The sequence below is a fragment of the Melanerpes formicivorus genome, unplaced genomic scaffold (genome assembly GCF_026170545.1).
Source record: "Melanerpes formicivorus ecotype bairdi unplaced genomic scaffold, bMelFor1.0.p_v2 SCAF_1, whole genome shotgun sequence".
Classification (NCBI taxonomy): Eukaryota; Metazoa; Chordata; class Aves; order Piciformes; family Picidae; genus Melanerpes; species Melanerpes formicivorus.
The window spans coordinates 54,120,912-54,142,727 of NW_027142353.1; the positions used below are offsets into that span (position 1 = coordinate 54,120,912).

Here is a 21,816-nt window from a genome sequence, read left to right on the forward strand (position 1 = left end):
GTGTTTGAGTCCTGTATGTGTGATTAATGCCATGTTATTGCAGTTTGGAACCACAAAAGATGTGCACTGAAACACGCAATGTAAGGATGCATAAGATTTGCAGATTGTGGCTGTGCTTGCCACACTTGCCTTGAGTTGGCTAGGTGAACAGATGGCTTCTGTCATGACTAAGGAGGAGTGTTACTTAGTGGATTTCTGTTTGTTAATGCAGATGTTTGGGTTGTTGTTCAAAGAATGGCTTGCACGAGTGCTTTTATGGAAGCAGGAATATCATGTCCTGCTGAAATAATGGTTTCCATTAGGTGACTTGTTGTGTGTATTATCAAGGACAATTCTGAGAATATTCTCTGGGAGGAGGCTTGTGTGCCAGATAGCACAGCAACTTATTTATACAGGGTTTTCCACCTCAACTTTGGCTTCTTGAATCCTTTCCTAGGAAAGTGTGTGGTTTAGGAGAAGTTAAAATGACAGATTTTCTTTGTCTTGGTATTTCTATGTGGGCAGCATCATTGGATGTTTTCTCAATTTATTTTTTCTTACTGTGAGCTGAGTTTGACTGTTCTCAGTGGACTGGCTGCTTGTGCTTTTTCCTTTGTACAGAAGGAAAAGCAGGGAATAAAGAGTTTGCAGAATTTGCAGTTGAGGTTTTCCTGAACTAACTCTGTTGTAATCTGCTTTAATCTTATGAAGTAGTAGTGTGTGGTTCTACTACCAAGAACTTGTTTCTGATAGTAATATCTGGGAGCAGCTGTGTCTAACTCACTATCTGAAAGCCATCCCTTGGTATCTGTAGAAGTTTTTTCAACAGCATTGCCTCCTGACAAGGGCCGTTTGAGGTGAGGTATATTGGTATGTGAGGGATAGGACAAAATGCAAGTAGTGTAGTGGGAAAGCAGAGATACTTGCATTACCTGATTAGAGATGTTAGCTCCTTAGTGTCACTTAGAAATCAAGTTCTCCTTATGAAAACTTACTGCTGCTAAGTAAGAAAGCTTTGATCTCCCTGACTTTTGATAGGGTAACAGGCTTTGACTGTGCTTTCTCTATCCTCTGGATTAGCTTTCTTTTCCTCAGTCCAGTGAGGATGAAGGCAAAGTTGACACTTGAACTCATAGTATGTTAAGTAAGGGTGTCTTGTGTGGAGTTGAGTGGTGGTTTATTTATCTCATCTGCTATAACATGAATATGAGTTTCTCTTGAGGAACTGCAGTCCTATATTGCCCTTAGACTTTCTTGCTTACGGTGTTGAGCTTCTAGTTTTTGCAGTACCATTGGGTTTGAAGAGATATATTGTCTCCATAGGGGAACATCAGTGTGTTATAGTGCAAGGCACTATTTAAGCAGATTAGACTCCTGTACTTCAGCCCTTGCAGTGAGTTGAGCTGAAGAAGATGATAAAACAGTTTGTTGTAAATTATGTGACCTCCGTCAGCTTTTGGGTAGTCAGTGAGGATTTTCTGAACAACAGTGAGCATTTATGAATGCTCATAGGAAGTTTTCTAAGTTCAAAGGTAGTGTGGAGTAGTTTGCTCAAAACTAAGCAAAATACAAGAAGAAATGGAGATGTGTAAGGCAGGGCGAGGTGTGGCTTTTCATTTAAGATACTCTAAGCATCTTGATATTTCCAACTTTTTTGAGGGGAGGAGCACTATTAAAAGTGAATGCATATATATGTTGGTGGGAGCAAAAGGAAGAAGTAGTAAATACCAATAGCTTTAATGTTTGGACAAATTAGAGTTGTCAAGTTTGCTGAATACCTTATTTCAATAGTATATTGTTCTATTGCAAAGCTCAATGAATGGCAAGATGTCACTGACACTTGGACTGTCAAAGGTATTAAAGCTTCAGGATGTTAAAGGGAGAACTGTTTCCTCTTTGCAAGGCTTCCTGGTGTAAATAAGTAAGATTATGTGAACTTGTAGAACAATGGCTTTTTTTAAATGCCTTTCAAACTTCATCACAAACAGTTGAAAACCTGGTGCTGTAAAGCTTTGTAGGCTTTGTCCTTTGTCACCACTGTATCAGTGGTTCCTTTTGTAAGAACGTATCTCTTCTACCTGCATTGGAAGCCTTTTTAATTCCTACTGTGGTCACATTGAAAGACTTGGACCTTTTAATAAAAGGTAAATTACCTTCCATTTTAAGCTGAAGCATTTTAAAAGTTTTGAAATAGAAAAATGGAAACAGAAAAAGGAAGTAGCTTCTTTATCCAGCATGCACAGCTGTAGTTGTATGATATGTTTACTTTTATGAAAGCTAACTACTACCTTTAGACTAGAATGGAATAGAATTAACCAGGTTGGAAGACACCTTTGGGATCAAGTCCAACCTATCATCCAACACTATCTACTGAACTAAACCATGGCACCAAGCCTGTTTCGACTTGTTCAATATCAGTAACATAAATGTTTGATTGGAGTGTTTCTTTCATTTCTTTCTGGACTTAATGCGCACAGTTCCTGAAAGCTTTCAGGAATTCTGTACACAACTAAATGCTGCTTAAGCAATAATTATAATCTACTCACAGGCAGTCTACCTTTAGGGATTGAAGTCTGCTGACAGTTGTCATAAACATAAGACTTCCCTGGCCACATACAGAGTGAGATTGTCAAGATTCTGTGGAGACTCAGCCAGCATGTTTTCTTCCCCTCCATCAGTGTGCTGTGAGAAGTTTTTTTTGGAGTTCTAAAAGCCAGTACTTTAATTTCTGATTTAGGTGTGAAACTCATAGTAGTGGATCATTAATGTTTCAAAGCTCCAACTCTGCTGTTGGGTCAATTTGGCAGTTTGTACACTCACTACCTAGTGGACCAGCACACTGAAAATAAATGTTTAGCCTAAGTGCCAGCTTGTCTGGTGGTGTTGATTCTTTGAATTGTTTGGCTTCTGTTTTCTGACCCAGCTTTCCCAGTTGCTTAACTTGTAGCTCTTGATTACTAGATTTGATTTATGTGATGACCATGAATGGTGGGTTTGGGGGTGACTAAAGTGGTTTATAGGTTCTGAAAGCAAACTTGTCTGTCTTGTAGAAACACAGCAATACAGATGGGGTGTGATAATAGGGGTTTGAATGCTGTGTCAATGCATCTGAGATCACCAAACTAATGGCATGAATACTTTTCTGAAGGTATAGTCAATGAAGACTGGTCTGCTTTGCTTAAATGGAGAGTGCTCTGTAGGTATGAAAGGAGGTTGAAGTGAGGTGGGGGGTGTTCTCTTCCCCCAGGTAACTAGGGATAGGATAAGGGGAAACAGCCTCAAGTTGCCTCAGGGGAGGTTTAGGTTGGATATTAGGAAGAATTTCTTCACCTAAAGAATGGTGAGGCATTGAAACAAGCTCCCCAGGGAAATGTTGAAGCCATAATCCCTGGAGGTGTTCAGAGAATTTGTAGAGGTGGCACTTGGGGTTGTGGTGTAGTGTTTGCAGTAATATTGGGTTGATGGTTGGAATTGGCGATCTTAAGATTCCATCTGGCTTTCACGTAAATACAGTATCTGCATGGTTCTTGCTGGTATCAGGAATTTACATCAGTGACTCTTATGGAATGCATAACAGTGCTGTACTGAAACTTCCTTCAAGAGCATGCAGTCAAAATCACCAGTTAAGTGCTTTGAGCGCCTCCCTTGTTGCCTGTAATAATGTTGATGCCACAGAAATTGGAGGCACAGAAGGGCTGTGATAACTATAAGGACATTTGTAATTGTCTGCAAACTTTCTAAGTACATTGCAGTTGTAGTAACTGCTGCTTTATGCAATATTCTTCTATTGAAGTTCTGATAGTGCGTCCTAGTACAAGTCTGACATGCATCTCCATTGAGATGCCAAGCTCAGCCTTGGTATGTGGCTTCAGTGGGTCAGGGAGGGCAAGATTCTGCTTGTATTTTTTAAATGTTGTTGTTGCCAAGTGTCTCATCAGAACAGAATTTGGTGGCCTTATCTACAAGGGAGATCCCAAAAGGATCATTCTGATATCCAGAAAATCCTTGGGTTAGAGACTCGTCTTCTGTACAGGCAGAAGTTAAATTCTACTGGAAAAAGGTAGTGAGCAAAAGCCTTCTGTGTTCACTTTTAAACTGTACGCAGTCTTAACACTCATGCAAACTGGTGAGACAATTTCTTTTTTAAGAAGGCAGAAGGACCACCGCTAGGAATGTGGTGCTTAGGACTGAAATAAGGCTTCCAGTAGTAGCACAATTCCTTTTGTTATATGGTCTGTAGTCCTGCACTTCCATCACTGCCTGCATGATGACTGCTACAAAATGTAGGCACAGTCTGAGTTCTTTGGTAATTTCAGCTGTATGTTGTTTTTAAAGGAGCAAAGTACATGTCTTTCTTAGCCTGTGAATAAGTTATTGTAGAAGGCACTTGTGATGTAGAGGTGTTACTGCATGTCAAATGTGTGGAGGTACTCGTGCTTGAGGCCCTGCTGCTGGAACATGAGTTGCTGGTATCACTAGCAAATTAGTGTTGATACTTGTAATATGCATATTCAGAGCTGGATGTTATAATCTGCGGGTGAAAATGTCAATGGTGATCTTTGTGCAAGTGCATGGACCTGCACTTAGTGCTGTGGACCAGCATTCCTCTTGCATTAAAGTGTACCTTTGCTCTTTAGATAGGACTGTCCCTTCTTGTGTTTGTTTGGCTTTTGGTAGAGTTCAGACACTGGTCACTTGTGCTACTAGTGTTTGTATTCCTTTTGGAAAGCTCTTCTGTTGTCATGTGAACAGATCACCTGCCTGACTGCAGAAAAGCATTTTGGAATTCTTCAGAGAAGGGAAGTTTTATTATATTGTGACTGGTGTAAGTGTAATCACATTAAATCAGTTATCTACTCAGAACTGAAGAGTTAAGTGTTCTTAACTGAAAAGTAATACTCAGTACTATATACTTGTAAATAAGCAAAAACTTAATTTTCCTGCACTGCAGCTGTTGCTGATACTGTGATCTATCACAATGAAAAAAGAATTTGGTACAGCTATAGAAAAAAATGTAGCCATTAAAACTCACTAAACGTAGTCACTCTTGCAAGCCTGGAATTGATGTGTTTACAGATTCTGCTGATGTTTGAAGTTGCTGCATCTTTTGGTCTCAGGAGGCTGCACCTTGGGCCAGAGTCCCTGGGCAGTTGAACTCTCGAATTTTGCCTAGAAGAAAGCAAGCCACATGTGAGGGAGTTTAAATACCCTTCTGCCTGCTTTATGCTTTGCTCTGTGGCATTTTGAAGTTTTACTGGGGTTGGGGTTATATATATCTTCATAGATTTTATACATCAGCAATAGCAACACTGCAGGTGAATTAAACTGCTTTTCTGCACCCCTTTGTAGATAGACTATTTAAGTAACTTCCAGACAAAAGAGACAAAGCTTAAATGCAGTCTGAGTTCATGAAAACAAAGCTACTTTTCTCTGTTGTAAATATTGACTCGTATTCATTGGTGTGTATTTCTTTGTATTTCTACTTAGGCTTCTCCTGTTGATTTGTATACAAGGGAAATATGTGAATGAGAAGTGATTAAATCTTTTTTGTGAATCTTTGTGTAGTAGAGTCTTCACTTAGAGGTGCTGTGTACAATAAATCTCTTGCTGTTTATATACATATGTCCTTGTGCTCAGTACTACAGACCTCACTGTGTGACTACTGGTGGCCCTTAGAAAAGGGTAGAAGAGTAAGAAGTTCTCTTAAGCTGGCTGAGGTAGAATTCAAGAGCTCTGCTTTTCATATAGTTTCTGTGGACTGTGAAGTTACTTAAGGGAAAAACAAGTGTTCAATCCTTGCCTGTCACTGGAACAGTAGGTGCTTAAGTTGTGGCATCATTTGAAATGAAGTAATGGCTTTAAAACTGCAGTTAGCACGCTGGCTTTTAGACAGCTAGCTGACTTGTGACATTTTGTTTTTCTTGGTGTGTTTGTGTTTGTTGTGAAGCATAATTTGGGTTTGGACAGTAACTGTGTTACTCAACTTCCTTGTTTAGACGGTATTTCTAGGTTAACTGTTCCAGTGTTGGCTCTTTACTGAGTTGTACTTGTCAGCAGGGCTAATGAAAAGCAAGAGTGTATTTCTATAGTGATGACCTGTCAGTATTGCAGCATGCTGAAACAATACCTTGCCTACAGAGCTTTCAGTGCTGCTTCTAAACAGTCCTTTGTCTAACGTGTTTGTTACTGGAAAACCAGCCAGGAGTCTATTCCCCTTTCTGTAGGGATTGCATGAATAGGGAACAAATGGAAAAGCCTTTTCTATTTGCCTGCTTTAGGAACAGCCTCCAGGGTAGGGGCTTTGGAAGCAAAAATGTTACCGCTTCTATTAAATGTGACCACTAGGTCTTGTTTTCAGGTTAAACTGAGCGTAAGCAGTCATGCTAATGCCTGCTCTGCATTAAGACTGCCACAAGCACTGCTGTAGGAGGCCTTTCTAATGGAAGTAATAATACTTGCTTTGGCCACGTGGTTAACATGGGTTTGTTCAGTCTTTCACTGCCTATGTGTGGCAGAGATCTTATTGATACTGGAGCAATCTGACACATGATACGGTAAGCTAGAAATTCTGATAAACCCTAACTCCAGTTAGGAGTTGATCTTGCTGAACTAGAGAGGTATAATTATACTGTCATGCTTCAGCGGGCAGCTGTTCATAAGGCATTTCCACGTACTTTTGTCTTAGCAATGGTCCATACAAAGATAACAACCGAAGTGTGAAGCACTTAAAGATAAGCTTGTTGCTGATTCAGCTTCTGAGGAAGTGCAGATAGATTTGTCAGCCTAAACGTCTTGCCCCTGAAGTGGAACTTCTGCATTAGAGTAGATAAACACTACTTGCCAGCAGAAGTAGTAGTAATGAGTATTGCACTCACCACCCTGCCACTTTACTAGGTCTTGGTGTAAGACACAACACTAATATTATGTGTTGCTAGTAAGTAATGAAGAAAGAACATATTTGAGATGTCTGTGTGAATTTGCATTTCCTTTTTGGTAAAACACTATTAAATCTCAGTGACTGTTTTTCTGGCTGACACTTGTCTGCTCCTCTCGTTTTCTTTTTTTCTCTTTAATTTATTTATGTATGAAGTCTTGAATTGAGCTTCACTGTCTTAATACAGCAGACCTAAATAATTCTTTCCAAATTATGTTATTTAAGAAGAAAGGGCTGAGGTTGTAAGATACAATCAGCCTTTTCTGTTACAGAGGAGGTGAAGATCAAGTCTTCTAAATACAGTAGTACCTTTAGTTGGTTATTGTATAAGTGAAAGAATGCTTGTACAAAGTAGTATGGGGAAAGTGGGAGGTTCTTGCCATGTAAATTGTCCAATTGGTCAGAGTCTCCACAAGTACTGAGCACTTCATTTTAAAGCTGCTAGAAGTGTTTTCTGTTGAAGTTCAAATGGATACCCCCAAACGGTTTGTGTGGATAATTCAGGACAATAGATTTGTCCCTTTTCTACACTATTTCCACAGCTTTGTTGGGAAATCTTTGACAATTTGCTACTTTAGTGACTGGACAGAAGAATGTCCTTTAAACAGTTGTGACTTGGTTTTATCTTTTGATATGAACTTGTGTAAGATGTCATTGCAGTTATAGAGAAACTCTGGAGGAGTGCAGGAAAAGATGGGAACAAAACAGGCACTTGGACTATGGATGGTGTCACTCCAGAGCTGTGTGACACGTTCAAGTGTGATGGCTCTTGGTTCTTTGCTTTGCTCTGACAATCTCTGAGCAGTAATATCTTGTAGAATTCAAGTCTTGTGTTTTTTACTGTGCAAGAGCAACTCCTTTTATGTTCCTCTATTTTAACTAAAGCTTGGAGTTTCTCATGCTGCCCAGAGTATTTAAGCACTACCTAGCCTTTTCTTAGCAGGTGGAAGCATGCAGACTGTATCCAAAGCAGTAAAACCCTTATTGGCTGGAGTGTTCCTCTCCAGGAATTGTAGTCATCTGACAGAGTGAGTTTCTTGGAAATTCCCTTGGTTCAGGTAGAAATTGTTGCCTGCTTTAACAAATGCTGGTTGTTTAGGACCCAGTTTCCAGCTGACCAATAATAATTTCATAGGCACAGAAGTAGTTGCTCCTTGTAAGACTTGATGATGTGTTCTTTGGAGAATTCAAAAACAGCTGATTTTTGCTGCTTTAGAAAATTTCATGATCAAAAATACACCATCTTCCCTGCTACTCTTCCCTGGTGACACTGCATCTGGAGTATTGTGCCTAGTTATGGACCTCTCAGTTCAAGAACAGGGAGCTGTTTGAGTCCAGCTCAGAGTCACAAAGATGACTAAGACAGTGGAACATATCCCTTATGAGGAAAGGCTGAGGGAGCTGGGTCTTGTTGTCCTCAAGAAGAGGAGATTGAAGAGTGACCTCATTAATGTTTATAGATAGATGAAGGGAGAGTGTCAGGAGGTAGGAGCCAAGCTCTTCTCAGTGATGCCCAATGATAGGGCAAGGGGTGATGGGTGCAAGCTGGAGCATAGGAGGTTCTGCCTAAACATAAGGAAAAACTTTCCCTGTGAGGGTGGCAGAACACTCGCACAGGCTGCCCAGAGAGGTTGCGGAGTCTCCTTCTCTGCACACATTCAAAATTCCTGGATTCATTCCTGTGTGATCTACTCCAGGTGATCCTGCTGTGGCAGGGGAGACTGGACTGTGTTCCAAGGTGCCTTCCAACCCCTAACGTTCTGGAGATGATCTTTCATTTGTTGCATGTCTGTAACTGCTGAGAGTCTTGTTTGTGATGCTCACATTTGTAACGGCCTAGCCATTGGAACGTTGTTGGTGAGAGATTGCTGTGAATGAGCTTTCTCTGTACCAAGCGTAATAACTGCTTGTTGGTTTTTTGTGTTAATATAGTACAATAGAACTAGAAATACATAAAGATTGCTGCTGTGCCTCCCACAGCAATAATGATTGTCTGGAGGTAACTTGTGTTCATACTGCTGCTGGGTTTGAAAGCTACAGCAGAACCTTTGAAGCTGCAGTGTCTTGCCATGAAAAGACGCGTTGTGTGCTTGTGAGACCTTATCATGCACCAATTCAAATCTTGTTATTTTTTCCTTCCTTCTCTCTTAACAAGGCATCTGATCTTTTCTGCATGTTACTGGAAACAATGCCTTCCTGGTGAGAGAAGAGTTCGAGGTCTTACTGTTCACTTAAGTCACCCAGCCCCTCTGCAGTGTTTCAGATATCTGTCTGGTTTTCTTACTAATTGTTCGTGCAAATGGATGTGTGCTAAAAGCACTAACATCAACCAATATTCATCCTTCAATTCTTGGATTAGAGACTATTTCAAGTGTGTGAAAGGAGTACTTGTGGGTGAACGTTGCTTAGAAAAGGACAGTTAGTTGTACTTACTGCCTGTGGAAATGAGACCACATGTTGCAGTGAGAGCCTGTTGTGGGTGTTTGTCTTTGTGTGTTTGGGTTTTGTAATGGTTAGCCTGAAGGTGGAAGTTCATCTCAGAGTTCTCAATTTGAATTCTTAAAGGATGGACGTGCTTTAGATGGCTGACTGGGAAACTGTAGAGCTGTGTTCAGCTATGTGTTGCCATCACATACGCACTTCCTAAGGGAGTAGCCGCTCTGTCTTAGTGGCAGCGTTTACCTGTTCAAGGATGAGTCAACAAAGTAAAACTTAACTTTTTGAAAAGCACTGGGGAAACGGGCTAAGTGGCAGCTAATGGGAGCTGTCAGACAAAAATTCCCTGTTAATGGAGCTAGTTTCTCAGTGCAAAGGTTTGCTACTTTTTTGTTAGTATTACCCAGAATAACTGATCCTTAATACTTCATTTGCATGTCAGTGAGCTAGGGTGTGCAAATGACATGAATGTTTTGAAATTATAAAGTGATTGCTTTCAGAAGAATCAGGGTCTGGTAGTGTTCCTCTTGACCTGCACAGTGGTGTCATTTGGAACATGACTTAATTCTTTTAAGTTGCAGATACAGAGGAGGCATCTCTTATACTGTTTGCATACCTGTTTAAAAGTCAAACTTGTGTAGTTAACTCATATTGCTTTAGGAAAAAACACTGTTACTTTGTCTTCTATCTGTGCTTCCCTCCTTTCTCTGCTACAACCTGCTCTGCTGGTTGCAGCCGTGGTGTTTTTGGAGCTGCGTACTAGGTGCTTCCTTGATTGATTAGATGGCTCTGACTGGGGCTGGTCAGAGGGCTAACCTTTGCAGATACTCAGCTTTAGTAACCAAAATTGTGCTATGAGCAAGCCTCCTAAGTGTTCTGCCTGTTCTCCTGCGGACAACTTTTTTGAGGCTTTGATTATCCTGAAGTTCTTTACAATGAATTTATCTGTTGGGAGGGAGCACAAAGCTTTTTAAGACTTTTAAAAAAAGGATAGTATTTGTTCTTTGGAGAGCTATTCTTCAGGGTGAAATTAATCCAGTTCTCCTGCTTAAAATATCAGCTTTTCCACAGAGGTTTCTTCTTGGGTAATAACATGTGCTTGCTTGTTTATAGAATCATAGAATTCTTTCATTTGGAAAAGACCTCTAAGGTAATTGATTCCAGCTGTCAATGTGAGACCACCATGTCCTGAAGTGCCACGGCCGCACATATTTTGAACATCACCAGGGATGGTGACTCTGTCTCCCTGGGCATCTTTTCCAGCACCTGACTACTTTTTTCTTAAAGAAATGTTTCCTGTTATCCTATCTAAACCTCCCCAGCACAATTCAGACCATTTCCTCTTGTTCTGTCTCCTGATACTATACATACACTATGCATAACACATACACTGTTCTTGGTCTGCATGGTAACAGCTGAATATGCCCCTCTCTAAAGCTGTACCTATTTTCTGTAGACATCTGTCATGTTACTTAAGCAACAGAGTACATGGTGTGACTTAGTGTCCATAATGCTCATTCAAAAGAGCCTTATTGTGTTGGCATTAACATGATCATTAGAAGAAGAATATTGACTGCCCCAGTTAGCTGTATGGCTGGTAAATCCTCTAATGAATGTTTGAGCTTGGTGGCAATCAGACAATTTCTTGCTTTAATATAGTCATAGCAATGTGGTATCCAGGGGGATTTTGATATGAAAATCTGTCAGTGTTTAATTTGTAATTAATATTGCCTGGGGAGTTTATTTGTAAGTCCAAACTGTTACATTGATTAACCCATATTTTTCAAGTCACAAGGTACTTCTGAGACTTGTGTTTAATTATTTTCTGTGTTGATGGAAGGTTATTACATGAGAGACAAAGGAAATGTGGCTTTAAAGAAGCTAGTACAGCTGGAACAAATCATTAGCATTTCAGGGAAGTAACTTCATTTATACAATAAATCTGTGATGCTACAGGCTTTAAACCTGGATGCTGGTTTTCACTCAGTTGCCTGTGTTGTAGTCTGACCACCTGAAACTTCTGTGAAATATCACACTGAGCATTTGAATACAGGATTCTGCTGAGCAGTAGCAGCAATAGGAAGTCTTCGGGCTATAGTGCTAGAAATCGTGTCGTGTTGCCTTAGAGGGCCAGTCCAAGAAGTAACTGATTTGCCTCAAACCTAGCATGGGTTTGTAGTTGCTTGAAGGAGGACCTAGGTGATAAGATGGGATCTTAGTTGTTGTTTGACTGTGTTTAACTTACCCCACTGATTCTGATCTAGTGGAATCACTTTGGACACTTTTTTTTCTGAAGTTGTATTCGTGGCCATCATGAATTTGATGTGAGGAAGATAAGACATTATGTAGATTAAGACTAGTTAGTGCAGTATAGTTTTTGTTTTCAGGTAGAAAAAATAGATAGTAATATGGCTCTTCAGTTAAACTATCCAGAGAATGCTTACATGACAAAAATGATTATTTTTCTGGAGGACCATTCATAACTCAGTGTAGAGTGGTTTTGAAGGACCGTTTGTAACTGTGTGCAAGTGGTTCTGAACCAGGAAATGAGGCATTTAAAAATAGCAGTGGAGCTTTTCTGATTTCTGCTGTATCTAACAGGGCCTTCCCTGACTTGTAAACTGCATGTTTTGATGAGGAGTAAGCACTTGTCAAATGCTTAGAACTGAGGTGGAGGATTGCCTCTCCATGGTGCTGAAGTTTGGATTAATAGTTCATCCAATGACAAACATATCAGTGATTAACTTGGGACTGCCAGCTTTCTGGGTCTGGGTGGTACCTCTGTTGTTTGGTACAACTCTTCCTCATAACCCAGGCAAATGCAATATGTCTTTACTGTGTGATTGCTGTTTCTTTTTCAATCCAACCTACTTTATAACTACTTTTGGGAACCTACTTGAAATTTTGTTTTGGTCTTAATCACTGTCTGAGATTCCTATGAAGTACTAAAATAAACACCTTCTAACCTGCAGCACAGCCAAGTACAGTGTGGTGACATTTCTACCTCGATTCCTGTATGAGCAGATAAGAAAAGCTGCAAATGCATTCTTCCTCTTCATTGCCTTACTGCAGGTATTGCTTTATTGGTTTACTTTGCTTATAAATGAAATTGTAATGTGGAAAAAGTTGTTTCAGCTGTTAACCACAAAGATAATATTGAACATATTTTAATTAGATGTGTACTTTGAAACTAGAAGGCAACTTAGACTTTTTTCAGTGTAGTTTGTGAGATCAAGCTACCTTTCTTTGTAAAAAAAATGTAGTAGTGCTGAGCAAAGCATGTGTGAAACTGCTGTTTGTCAGTCTATATTATCGCTGCTTCCAGGTGAACCACATAATTTAAATGCTTTTCTTGTGAAGAGTGGATAAATAGTAGAAAAGGCATGTACAACCACTTTGTCTTCAAACTTTATGGTAGTAGTTTCTTCAGATCTACTAAGAGTTTAGGCTAATTTACCTAATGAAATTGGGTGTTAGTCAGGTTCAAATGGGAGAGCTCTCTGCTCTGTCTTCTTAGAGCTTTGCATAAAGTTCTGAATTCCCTGGTAAAGAATTTTAATTACAAATACCAAATGATTGTCTTCTCCCTCTTTTCACAGCAAATTCCAGATGTCTCTCCGACAGGAAGGTATACCACCTTGGTGCCATTGCTGTTTATTTTAACAGTTGCTGGCATCAAAGAAATCATAGAAGACTATGTAAGTATGATTATGGAAAAGGCTGTGCTAAAGGCAGTATTTGAAAAAAGCTGTGTGAAATGCCATGAAATACTGCATCTCTGAATTCTGAGTCACTCCTCAATAGCAGCAAAGTATCTGTTGACATTAGAAGTTCTGAACTGGACTAGAATTCATGTAGCATACTAAAATAAATAAAGCATTTTAGTTATAGATGGTGAACAAGGAACCAGTAGAGGTAAGGACACTTGTTTCTACCTCTTCCAGCTTGTTTATTCATGATTTCATTAGATAGCTCTGGCTAGTAAGACACTCTAGAGTCCTGGCAGATGTGGCCTTTTTAGTGCATCTTGAAAATGCAGGAGGTGCCAAGGTACCTTAGAGCAATTTCTTTAGGATCATCTCTGTACTAACTTGCTTCAGTATTTTTCACAGTGAGGAGGCCTTTCTGCTTTGCAAGGTTGTGACAAATACAGTAACTTAGAAATCGGAATAAACAAGTGGCATGTAGAATGTGTGGGGCCGCTGTCATCTGAATGTACTGTTCATCATTGTTCCTTTGTTTTTCTTGCCAAAAAATGCTGCCTCCAAAACCTGTTTTTGAATTTTATATAGATGTGAGCCTGACATCCAGTGTAGGAACTCTCACTTGGCAGGTCTGTTGTATTGTTTTACAAACCATTTTGATGTAGGTGGTATTTTTGGTTTAAAGAAAAAAAAAGGGCTAAAAAGGCAAAAGTTATCCAGTGTATCACCCTGCAATTTGTTGTGTTTCTAGCTCTAATGGTTTTGGAATCTGTAATGAAATGTTTTGTTTCCTTGCAGAAAAGGCATAAGGCAGACAGTGCTGTGAATAAAAAGAAAACAATAGGTAAGACTAAATAGCCTTTAAGTATTTGAAGTGCAAATATTGAATGCTAGAGCACTTGATTATGAGCAACTGTGTTGGTTAAATAGCTGTGATGATGGGGAATGCCTGTCTTTTTGGTCTAGGCAGTTGATGGTGTGTTAAGTTTTTAATCTACTGAATGTTTCAGGCTGATGCTGATAGTGTAACACTTGAAGGCAAGGCATGGAGGGGGATTGTTAAAAATTACAAGTTCATCGAATTTCAAGGTTGTCCAGGGTTATACCATTCTGAGCTCCTTCAAGAAAACTAATCAGTTAACTCTCCTGCCAAAATCTATGCTAATTATTCTTAAAAAAAAATAAATCTCAAAACATGCTGAACAAAAACTTTTCTCAAACCCCCCAATAAGCCCTTAAAACACAAAAAACCTTACCTTTATGTCAGTTCTGCTGCTCTTAAAATATAGTAGAACTGTGGGATTCATGTGGATTTGTTGTTCTGTCATGTCACTGAAAGAATACAACTCATGTCCTCTGCCTACATGTGTCCCCTATGTATTGATGCTATTTGGTACTGAATATCTGAAGGTGTTTTGACTTTTTTCATCACTAACTGAAAATTTGTGTAGAAATAGGAAGAATATATTTATGGCTGTGCTTCAGTCAGGGCATCTCTGGCCCTGTGCTGGACAGCTCCTCTCATGCTCCTCCACGGTGACACTCAAGTGAAACAGGAAACACATGGGTTTGCCCTCTGAGTAGAGCCCCTTCCCAAACATGTTTAACTTAAGTCTCAAAAAGCTAGAGGAACTTAAAGGAATACAGGGAACAGAAAAAGCAGCTGACTTTGTGCTTCAGTTAAGAGACGCAATGTTTGCAGGAATGTTTTGAGCTGTTGTGGTGTTGTTTTGTGTCTTTTCCTTTGTACTTGAGAAGTTGGTTGTGTGTTAATAAGCATCAGGAAGTTCTTCAAGGTTATTTCTCTACCACAGAATGGGAAGATGTTTCAAGTTCAAGAATGCTATTTATCAGTCATAAGAAATTGTCACTCACATAGTCCAGCAGGCCTTCTTATAGGTAGTATGAAAGACTGCTTTTTCAGAGGTCACACTAGAATTCATTTGTAGCTAGAGAACATGTGCCAGCACATCAAGGGAATTCTATCACAGTAATTGTGGAGAGACAACCTAGACACAAGGGTTCCTGAAGGAGCGAAGTGGCATTCAGTGCTTGAAAAATTATGCTCAGATGTAAAAATTAAAACCTGAACAAATAGTCTGAATACAGTTTTCAAAATTCTATTGAAAACTCTATCCTGTTTCTTGAGAGAGGTTGAAGAGGCTCATTCTTGAGACTTCTAAGAATGAAAAGCTAATTTATGGTCAAGATGGGATTAAGTTGAATTGAGTTTTAGCTTCTGTATGTGTCTTTAGGTGGTTCTTGTAGCATGGTGAGGTCTTGACAGTGCAGTCAGTATAAGGCAGTTGAACTTGCTCCGATGGACATCTGCTGGCTGCATGACTATGTTCCAAACTTTACTGCCTGCCATGACCATATGCTTCCGTAGCATCGCGTGTAGGCTTTGCGTTTCTTTTCCTGTCCAGTGTTTTGAGCAGCAGTGTATCAACAAAGCACGATCCTTGTATTAAATTTTCTATTGAAAACATTGGTTTGCTTTGCAGAGTGGCTTTGGTATGTAGGAATTAAATTCTCTTTGGAAACTAAATTGAGAGTTCTTCGGGAGAGCACTGTACAGCTCTATTAGGAGCTGGAGCATATTAGGCTCTGAGGATTATGGGGACAACAAGTTGAGGAAGATGTGGTAGATGGACAGGGAGATGACATTTCGGAATGTTCTTCACCATGCGAAGAGTTAAGAAATGTCCATGAAGATTACACCAGTAATCAGGAGCCAGTTCTAGCTTGGCTTAGTAGGTGTTATGATACAGGTGCTCCAGCTCTAATGGTTGGAGACAAGTCAGCAGCTCAGTTAGGATCTCTCTCGAGGGATAATGGAATAGATAGACATCTAGGCAAGGTTCTCGGTAAGGTCAATCTGTGGATATGCCTTTTAATGGCAGTTGCCCTGAGATACCCTTCCCGAGACGATCTTCCATGGAATCCTAAACCCTGGACTACCATAGATGAGGGAATTAAGTGCCTGAGAGAATTTGCTGTTAGAGAGATACTCTATGGTGAACATGAAACTCTGAATCCTGATGACATTCCTGCGGGAACTGGTCTTGCTAAAAAGCTCATCAAGCTTGCTCCTTCTAATTATGCAAACATTCTGGCAAGCAGGATTGTGTCAAGAAATTATGGTGGAGCTCCTCCTATGACTGGCCAATTCACTGATCAAATGAGACAATTGGAGGATAGCATGACACATGTTTCTTTGGTTTCAGCCATGGAAAATCTGTCTGGAAAAATTGAGAATTGCATGAAAGAGCTGAAAGATTCCATATACCAACTGGCACAGAGAGATAATTCTAATTCCTCCTCCAGGTGGATACAAGTTTCATCTGTGAGGAATAGACGTCCTCCAAGGACAGACTAGACTAAATGTAATTCCAAGGGAAGCCCCTGAGCTACACATAGCATAGATACAGAGAGCTTGGTAATAATTGACTTGATGTACTGATCCTCTCATTGTCAAATTACAGAATGAACATTTAATACCTTATGGGATGCCCTTAAATAGTACAGAATTACAGAGCTGTTGAACTATGGCACAAGACTAATGGGAAATGCTTCCCTTTGAGGAATAGCTCCTCAAATGACCCCACGCACCTAGGTGTGGTTTAAAGAGTTTGATAGAAGGGTTTTATTGCAGTTCTGGTTTTGAAGCAGAATAGTCTTTTTTTACATACTTTAACCAGATGCTTTTGACAATTGATTAATCTATTTGACCCCTGTATAATATTTTGGAGAGGACAGCCTTTTCTGTCCTTAGGCGAGTACTCCTATAAGCTATGTTAAACACAGTAGAAGGTGTGAAATAAACTCCAACATTTCTGAACTTAACAGAAGCTTTGTCTTTGGCTTGTAGAGTTGGGAGTTTAGAAAAAAGTTGAGCAATTTCCTTGACTGAGTTGTGTTAAATTGATTTTAGTAAGCATGGAAACCAAGTTTTATTAAATGTCTGCAAGACCAGGGTCCAAGTACTTTAAGCCACAAAATACAGTCATTGCATGCAAATAGCAAACACCTCTGAAAAAGGTGGCTCTGAAAATTCTCCAAATGTTCTAGTGGAACAGGGAACTGGTTAAGGCACAAGAGATGCTGAGTGTTGCAGTTCTTTTGAGGGTTTGGATCTTGAGTCGAAGCTGAAGGTACATGGCTTTTGCACGTCAGTTTCTGGGCTCAGGCCTTCTGAGTACTGAACCAAGCAGAGCTTAATTCAAGTGCGGCTTAGAGGGAAGGAAAGGGTGCAAGAAAACTCTTCTTACCCTAAACAACATATATTTGTATTGGTGGAAGCTCAGCAATTTAGACACAGCACCAGCAATGTTTCTGTTGCTGCCCATTCATTTTTTGTTAGTTTACTTCACTGTCATTCTTCCACTGTAGCATTAAATCTCAGGATTCAGTGCTACAGTGTGTGGCCTGAGGACAGGAATCAAGGGATGAGTTGTTTTTGTGCTGGATCTGTTCTGACAAATCTTGCATTCCTCTTTGTGGAGTGGTATAAGCCAAGTAGGGCAGCTGAGGCTGCCCACAGTGAAGTTCTATGTTTTATAGTATCATAGTATCATTCAGCGTTGGAAGGGACCACAAGGATCATCTAGTTCCAACCCCCCTGCCATGGGCAGGGACACCCCACACTAGATCAGGCTGACCAGAGCCTCGTCCAGCCTGGTCTTAAACTGGTTTTGAGAATTCACTCATTTCAAATGAGCCATATATGTCAATTGCTTAGAACTGAGGAGAAAACCCTGCAGTAGGGGGCTGGCCTCTTCAACTTCCATCTATTGCACACTGCACTTTTTCAAAGTGTTTTAAAACTGTCTGCAGCTGCTTTCAGTGAAGAGTTTGAGTTTGTTTAGGTGTATTTGGTGTGTTCAGACCTGGGCTGGATTTGGGTACTCAGAAATGATTTGGTATAATTCTTTATTTTATTTCTGGTTTACAAAAACACCAAACCCACTTACTCTTTAAGTAGTATTAAGTATGTTTAGAAGCATCTAGAGAAACTTCTTAGGTGGAAAAACATGTTCTGGAGTAGAACAGTACTGAGTGTGTTAAGACAGCAGTATAGGAGTCTGATGCTGTGGAAAGCAAGGTGATTTTTTTTCAGCATCTTGGGTTTTTTTGTTTCCATGTCAACTTGGGCATTTAGGTTTTTGGAACTGCCAAAGCTAGTCTTTGCTTATCAATAGGTCTTTGAGCCGACTTGATGACTAAGCCTCAGACTTGTAAGGGCCAACTGATATACTAGTGAAATTGGATGTCAGAGTCAAAACATAATAAAATGCAAGGTAAAAGATGAGAAGTGAAACTTCTCTGGTTAAATTATACATAAGGATGCTTCTTGATATTGATTGGCAGGGAGCAAGGATGCCCTTTGTTTTAAGGAAGGTCATTTCCAAAACAAGTAGCAGTACTGCCAGCCTGCGGGTAGTGTGAAATGATGCCAGAAAGAAATCAGGCCACCAACTGTCGTCTTGCAGTCAATAAACATGATTTAAATATTAAGGGCAGACTTTCCTCTTTCCTGGATGCACATGTCTGCAGCTGAGGAGAAGAGTGTTGTCCCAGCTTCTGAAAAGTACTTTTTTAAATGTGTGTTTTATTTCCCAATCTGGTTAGTGCTTGCTATTGCTGATACGGTGGTTCTGAAATTTGTCTGAATCCTGGTTATTTGCTCTGATCTAACCTCAAGCTTTCTTTGCAGTTCTAAGAAATGGCATGTGGCAGAACATTATGTGGAAAGAGGTAAGTAAAATTGGGGATGGGAGGGAGTGGAAGATGACATTCAAGAATTACTTTTACCAAAATAAATTCCAAGGCCTGGAACTGATATTGTACTGTAGGAATTCCCTGTGACTTGGAAGGGGATGGATGCTTCCTGCTGCAATGATGAAAACTGCCCTCAGCAAGGCACTTCAGTTCTTATCTTCAAATAGTAGTTCTATGTTTCAGTCAAATGCTATTGAACTGTTGTATTTTCCCTTGGGCAGTTCAAACTGTGTTTTTGGTTTTAGGCCACATCTAGAAGAGTAACTTTCACTGCAATGTTGTACTTCCTCTGAAAGTCTAACAAAAGCTGATTTTGCCCCCTGTGTAAAAATGTCTTCAGATTTTGAGGCAAATTAGTAAGCTGATTGCTCAAGCAAGGAATGCAAGCTCTGCTCTACTTCAGGCACTTGGGACTTCACTTTTGTGAAGCCCTGTGCCAGGACCTGGTGAGCTTTATTTCTAGAACTTGCTGAAATCCCTCTGAATGTATTGATCTCATTGTGGCTCTTAATTCCTTTTCAAGAACAAAACTGGCCTTGTTAACTAATAAATAGGGGAAAAATAGACCCTTTTCAAACCTCTGGGAAGTGAAAGCCACCTCAAGAGACCTGCTGAAGTGTTAGGCCCTAGCGGAAACGTAAGATTGCCAAGATTGTCATGGCTAATGCCCATGTCTGTACTAGTAAGGATGCCAGACTGGAAGATATTTGAAGCTGAGCTTGGAATATGGTTTTCCTGTACCCTTAAATGGTTCTGCAGTTAGCATGTGGCTACATCTGCATGTTGTCTGGGCTTTCTTTATTGTTTGGGGATAACAGTACTGTGCTATGTGTTGTTTATTCTAACGCAGACTTCTGATCTTTCTTGGTGCTGAAATTTGCCATGAATTTTTAAGTGGGATCAGAGTAAGAGTAATGAATCTGGTAGTTCAGACATGCCAAGTGATTAAATTTTTATCAATTAATATGGTAAAAATATTTTAAGCTAATTTCAGGCTTACAGGAGTGCATTTGTACTAAGCAAATCGTAAGGTGGGCTTGGCTTACTGTTCTGAGACTGGTCTTATTTAGACTGAAAGGCCCATGCATGTGTGACTCCCATTTAAAGGGGCCAGACACTTAGGTATTGGAGTACTGGAACCCCAGCATCCTGGAAGTCAGGATTCTGTACATCTCCAGTTACTATAGGTCAGGCAAGAACTGGTTGATTCTCTCTGTGGTGCCAGTGCTCCTTGTAGTGACCGGTAAAAGGATGTTTCCCTACTTTGAGATGGTCAAGTTTGAAGATATCTTTTTGCTTTAATATGTTAAACAAAACTAAAAGGGGAAAAAAAAATCAAAATTGGATAATGGCCACAGAAATTCACACTTTCCACTGAATATTTCTCTTTTTTCTATAAAGATTTGTTTACTTTTCAGGGAAGGGAAGGCTTTGATACTTCCAAACTTGCAGTGAAAGTTTGCTGCCTTCTAGAAGCACTGTCTCTAACTGTTCCATGCATGATGCAATTCTTTTGACTGTGTGAGAGAAAATAACAAACTAACATTCCAGACAAGCAAACTGTTTGTTTTTCTCTTCCATGCTACTGTACTCCTGCCCCTGACTCAACAGGTAGCGGTAGGCGATATTGTGAAGGTCACCAATGGGCAACATCTTCCAGCAGACATGATCATTATATCTTCCAGGTATCCTGAGTGGGTGTGGAAATGATGTGTCTGATGAACTGAGGTGCAGAGGATTTGAAACTCTGTATTTGCTGTTAAGAAAACCAGACACCAGATGATGCAAATTTTTTTTTCCACATCTGAAATCAAATTTCAGTGTCAAAAGGCTTCAAGTCTTTGTAATATGGTGTACCTGTAATTCACAAATTGAATTGTCTCAAGGGATTTGTTGGAAGTCTAAAGGTCTGTTATGTAGTTAGCTGCTCTGTGGCCTCATGAGGATTTTTCTGTTTAAGCTTAAGGGTTTTTTTTTTCCAATTAATTCCAGTGACTTTATAGCATACTTTCCTGCCTCTCAGGAAAGATTTCTATTTCAAACAGTGTTTCTAAAAGTCTAGCCTAGCTGACATGTAATAACTACCCTGAAAAACAGCTTTTAGGTTTCTTTTGTTGATCCCTTGTCTTTGCTACACTGCATGTAGGACCCATCCCTAATACTTTATCAGCAGTACACTGTGAGTTTTGCTCATTTTTAGTTTGAGATATGGGACAACTTCTGTATACTGATACACTGACAAACAGAGCTTGGTTGTTCCTAAAACTATTGCAGTGGTACTTGACTGCTAATCTAAATTCTATGTTGTTGAAAAGCTTGAGGCCAAATCAGAACCACGTGCCACGTAGATCAGATTTAGACAAAAGACAGTAGCACTGTTCCTGTTCTTGAGCATGCTTTTTTCTTAATAGCCAAACTTGATGGCACCTTGCTCTTCTCCATAATTTCCTTGTTTGCAAGCTTTCCAGTGGTGACTCCAGGTTCCTGTAGTCTTCTGTTCACTTAGATGACAGAACTTCCAAGGAGGCTTATTTCCTAAGCTGCTGCATTTTCTGGTTGTGTATGTGGTGTTTGGTGGTGTGTTTTCTTTGTTTTTTTATAAAGATGTCTGGGAAAGCTTGGTTTTTCTGAGCTATCTCTTGATCAAGGGTAGAAGTAACTTAATTCCATGATACACAATACTGTAGTTTTAAAACAAACCAAATTTTGAATAAGCAGTTGTCAACCTTAATATGCAGTTAGGCTACACTTTGGCATTAATGATTTGTTTCAGCGTTGAGGAATACTTGTTCTTCTTGAACTTCTTCTCTAATGTATTATACTAAAAAACCTTGTGATTTATATCTAAACTTGCATGAGTCAGCCTTGTTCTACATTATTCTACTAACCTGCTGTCATTGGTCATATAACTGGAGAATTTAACTTGGAAGAATGTTGATCTGGAGACCCTTTGCTTGAAGTAAATATTAATTCCTATGGCAA

The 21,816-nt window shown here is 39.8% G+C and overlaps 1 protein-coding gene across 4 annotated transcripts in view; it reads left to right on the forward strand.

Annotated features, from left to right (window-relative positions):
• Positions 1–21,816, forward strand: part of ATP8A2 (ATPase phospholipid transporting 8A2) — a 362,223-nt gene that overhangs the window by 42,776 nt on the left and 297,631 nt on the right. For 3 of the 4 annotated variants that reach the window (XM_068143701.1, XM_068143684.1, XM_068143692.1), the window contains exons 3-7: positions 12,322–12,421; positions 12,949–13,047; positions 13,852–13,897; positions 18,770–18,810; positions 20,446–20,519. In XM_068143701.1, the coding sequence (XP_067999802.1) occupies positions 12,322–12,421; positions 12,949–13,047; positions 13,852–13,897; positions 18,770–18,810; positions 20,446–20,519 (360 nt within the window). Of the gene's footprint in view, positions 1–12,321; positions 12,422–12,948; positions 13,048–13,851; positions 13,898–18,769; positions 18,811–20,445; positions 20,520–21,816 lie in introns of those variants that run through there. The other variant, XM_068143711.1, reaches the window with a different exon arrangement.